General features: G+C 33.3%; 1 protein-coding gene across 4 annotated transcripts; it reads left to right on the forward strand.

The window, feature by feature from the left end:
* The first annotated feature begins 331 nt into the window (after positions 1 to 331).
* On the forward strand, positions 332 to 2,779 carry LOC145087979 (transcription factor bHLH130-like). Of its 4 annotated transcripts, none has more exons than XM_079026148.1 (7): positions 333 to 706; positions 805 to 1,367; positions 1,445 to 1,770; positions 1,869 to 2,045; positions 2,140 to 2,205; positions 2,287 to 2,355; positions 2,460 to 2,779. In XM_079026148.1, the coding sequence occupies exons 2-7, from the start codon at positions 848 to 850 to the stop codon at positions 2,511 to 2,513; spliced, it is 1,212 nt and encodes a 403-aa protein (XP_078882274.1). In that variant the 5' UTR covers positions 333 to 706; positions 805 to 847; the 3' UTR covers positions 2,514 to 2,779. The 4 variants fall into 4 exon arrangements, with proteins under 4 accessions (XP_078882276.1, XP_078882274.1, XP_078882275.1 ...); XM_079026149.1 differs by having other exon boundaries at positions 817 to 1,367; XM_079026150.1 differs by having other exon boundaries at positions 332 to 1,367; positions 1,872 to 2,045.
* The last annotated feature ends 1,140 nt before the right edge of the window (positions 2,780 to 3,919 follow it).

Here is a 3,919-nt window from a genome sequence, read left to right on the forward strand (position 1 = left end):
AAAAGGTAAATTAATTAATGAAATTGATATTCATTTATTATTATATTTATTGCAATTATTACATTAAAATATTATGTAGAATTTAATAAAATAGAAAAACTTATAAAATGAAGTATGAAAAAAAAATTCATTCAAAATAATAATGATAATGTTAAATTGACTTGAATAAGACAATATTTATATGACAAGCAGCAAAAAGTATTTCATATAGAGGATAATAGTAATTTATTAATAAATTAATTTATAAAAAGAGAAAAATAAAAGATAAAAATAAAATAAAAAAAAGTAGATCTTCAGCCGCTCCGAACATTATCCTCAATAATTTTCACATGAAGTGGCGTTAAGGTAAATTAATGGAACAAGGAATGGGAAAGCAGCTTTTGGCCTATTGGCTGCAAGCCTGCAACGCACTCACACCAACAAAACCGGAAAAAGGGAAAATCTACAAACGGCTGCCTTCTTTCTTCTTCCTCCAACTTCCACTTCCACTTCCACTTCCACTACCGTCTTCCATTCCTCTGCCTCCTATCACCAACATAGTTTACAGTTTTCACCAATGTCTTCAAATGCTAATTAATTGAATTTCAATTTCAATTCAGCTTTCATCGTCCTCTGAAGCTAATCTTCTCCATCTACGTAGATTTTTTATACAGATTTGTATTGTAATCGATGGCGAAGCTTTGAGTTTACTTCATGGTGAAATCTTGTAAGTTTCTTTTGAAGAGTTGGTGTCAAGTTTGGTTTTCTTCATGAGAAGCTACTTTAATTTTGAGTGTGTGCATGTTTTATAAGAAATATTTTTAGTTTCTATCGTAGATTGTAGTTGGAAGCAACCTCTAGGGTTCTAATGGATTCGGATCTTCATAATCAACGGCAACAACAGCAACAGAAATTGCAGCAGCAGCAGCAGGGGCAACAAACTATGAACTCTGGTTTGACGCGATACAGATCAGCACCGAGTTCGTATTTCTCGAATTTGATAAACAGTGGCATGTATGAAGACGAAGACGTTGACCCATTCTTCAACCCTCGGTCTTCAAGCCCCGAAACTGAACGCATTTTATCGAGATTCATCTCCGGGGATGGTGATAATTCAAGCTCTCATCAGAATATAGGTCAAATTCGGGGAAACGACCCCCCATTTATGGATCCTATGAAGCAGGAACGAGCGAATTTTACATATCAGTCTCAACAGCAACAGATGATGTACCAAAACCACCAGCAAGCCGATCATAATCATAACTCGGTTGTTTCTGGTTCTAGCTCCGCCTTGGTTGACCCGTTAGCGGCCATGAATCCTCCAACGAACCTTCTTCGTCAGAGTAGTTCACCAGCTGGATTCTTCGAACACGTTAATATGGGCAATGGTACTTCAATTCCTATAACATTAATTTTCCTAATCTTTTCCCACACTGCAATTATAATTGATCACAATTCTTTTCAGGTTACTCCGCGATGAGATCCATGGATAAATTTCGAACTGATGATGGCAGTGTACCAGATTTATCAAAGGGGTTTGAAAATCGAATGGCTTTCTCATCAGTTTCACATTCATCTTCTAGACCACTGTCTCTTATCCCTGAAAACGAAGGCAAAACCATGGGAATGAGTGGTGCTGGTGCACACAACAATGGAGGTTTTGGTCAAACTCATCCAAGATCTAGTGGTTATGGCTTCCCTGGTGGTTCTTGGGATGAACCAGCAATGTTAACTGATGAATTCATGAAAGAGCTTGGGGAAAGCGATCAAATAAGTTCAACAGAAAATCAGGTAAATTAAAATATGTGACATCTGACATGACATGACATGTCATCTTGTGAAAATTGGTTTAGAATAACTTTATCCTGACAGTAAATCATCTTTTTCAGCAGAATGATGAAAGGAGAATCCATGCTTCCAGTGGTTTGAGTCATCAACTGAGTTTACCAACGAGTTCCTCTGAGTTATCTGTCATGGAAAAATTACTGCAGTTCCAAGACAATGTGCCTTTAAGGAGCAGAGCTAAAAGGGGTTGTGCCACCCATCCAAGAAGCATAGCCGAAAGGGTAAATAAACATTCTTACCTACTCATCATTTGGAACTTTACTTTTACCTTATGATGAAGATAATAAAAACAGTCATTTTTTTACTTATGTGTAGGTAAGGCGAACACGAATAAGTGAAAGAATGAGAAAGCTACAAGAGCTTGTTCCTAATATGGATAAGGTAACGTCATTTTTCATTCTATCAGTTTATTAATTATGTCCCAAGATTAATCAGTTTGTACTTTGTATTTAATCTTTGCAGCAAACAAACACAGCAGACATGTTGGATTTGGCTGTGGATTACATCAAAGAACTTCAAAAACAAGTTGAGGTATAAATAATACCCTTTAACTTTAAGTCACTAATTAATCTGTCTCCTTCATAATCCTGTAATTATTATCTCGCTTATTTCGTCTTACTTTTTTAACATTTCAGAAGCTTTCAGATCATCATGCAAAGTGCACATGTCCAAATAAGCAGGAAATCTAACGCAAGTCTTAAGCATATAGGTAGATCTCGCTTCTGTATATAAACGAAAGGAGTAGAAGATGAAACTTATTGTATTTATTTTAGTAATGACATAGAACAGATTAAGAATAAGAAAACTCCATTTGTTGTGTAACATTAACCCAATTGTGCAGTCAATTTAAAGTACATGTAACCGAGGTTGTAATTATTATTAAGATCAAAATGCAACCAAACCCTAGTATACAATTATATATGTGTAATGTATTGTATCCCTTCTATTTCTTCTATGCTTCTTGTATGTATGTTAATGTTGTTTCTAAGGAAAAAAAAAAGTGAAGATCCTTCCTTTTATTGTTCCAAATAGAAACCTAGCCATTAAATATCGTTTTGTACATTCGTGTTTATAGTGTATTTAACACTACATGACATAACAGAACATCACAGGATGTGGAACAAGACAGGACAAACTAGACTATGTCATCTCAGATGCATGTACCTAGATATTGTATGTTTTGGTTAAGTTGAATTGGTAATAGTTGTAATGGGACTAGGTAGTTTTGTTGGTTTGTGGTGTTAGGAGAAAGTTAGAATTGTGTATGGTTTAGGTTGCCTGTCCTTGAAGGAAAGTTGAAAGGGAAGGTACAAGTTGAGACTTATTAGCAATAAGCCGTGAATTCCACTGCACTCGTTTTCAAAGGTGGTCACACATCATGATGGGTGATGCAGATGAGATGAGAACCCCTTTATTATGTGTAGTGGTTTCTCAGCCACACGTATCGTTGCCAATAAGTCACAAGACCTCATGGTGCTTATTCAGATGAGTGGAAGCATGTAAATGAAATATTATTTTATTACAAATGTAAACAAATTATAGGATAGAATTGGAGGACATCGACATTAGGGAATTGTCTTGTCTTTTAATAAGGGGGTGTAAACTGTATAGAGGTCAAATTGGGATTTGTAATCTGTTAAAGCAATCTTGAATCTTCACATTCCCAAGCTCAACCATTTTTTATTGTAGTTTATATATATATATATATATATATATATATATATATATATATATATATATATATATATATATATATACACTAGCTGTAAGACCCATGTATTACATGAGTTTATTTATAAAAAAACTAAATATAAAATTCTAAACATTTGAAAAGTATGCATTTGTAAGAAAAGTGAGAAAAATATTGAATTATAAAAATTAAAGCGTTTTTTTTTCTATTTTAAATTTAGATAAATAAATAAAGAAAATTAATGAATCCTTAATTTGGTAATTTTGAAATTAGAAGAAAAGTTTATTAATTAAATTGATATGCATTTATTATTAAAAGTATAAATACTATCTACAATTTAATAAAATGTAAAAACCATAAAATGATATGTGGAATAAAAATTAACTTGAAATAACCACAAAATTA

Source organism: Lactuca serriola, chromosome 2 (assembly GCF_051521515.1).
Source record: "Lactuca serriola cultivar US96UC23 chromosome 2, Lser_US96UC23_V15, whole genome shotgun sequence".
Classification (NCBI taxonomy): Eukaryota; Viridiplantae; Streptophyta; class Magnoliopsida; order Asterales; family Asteraceae; genus Lactuca; species Lactuca serriola.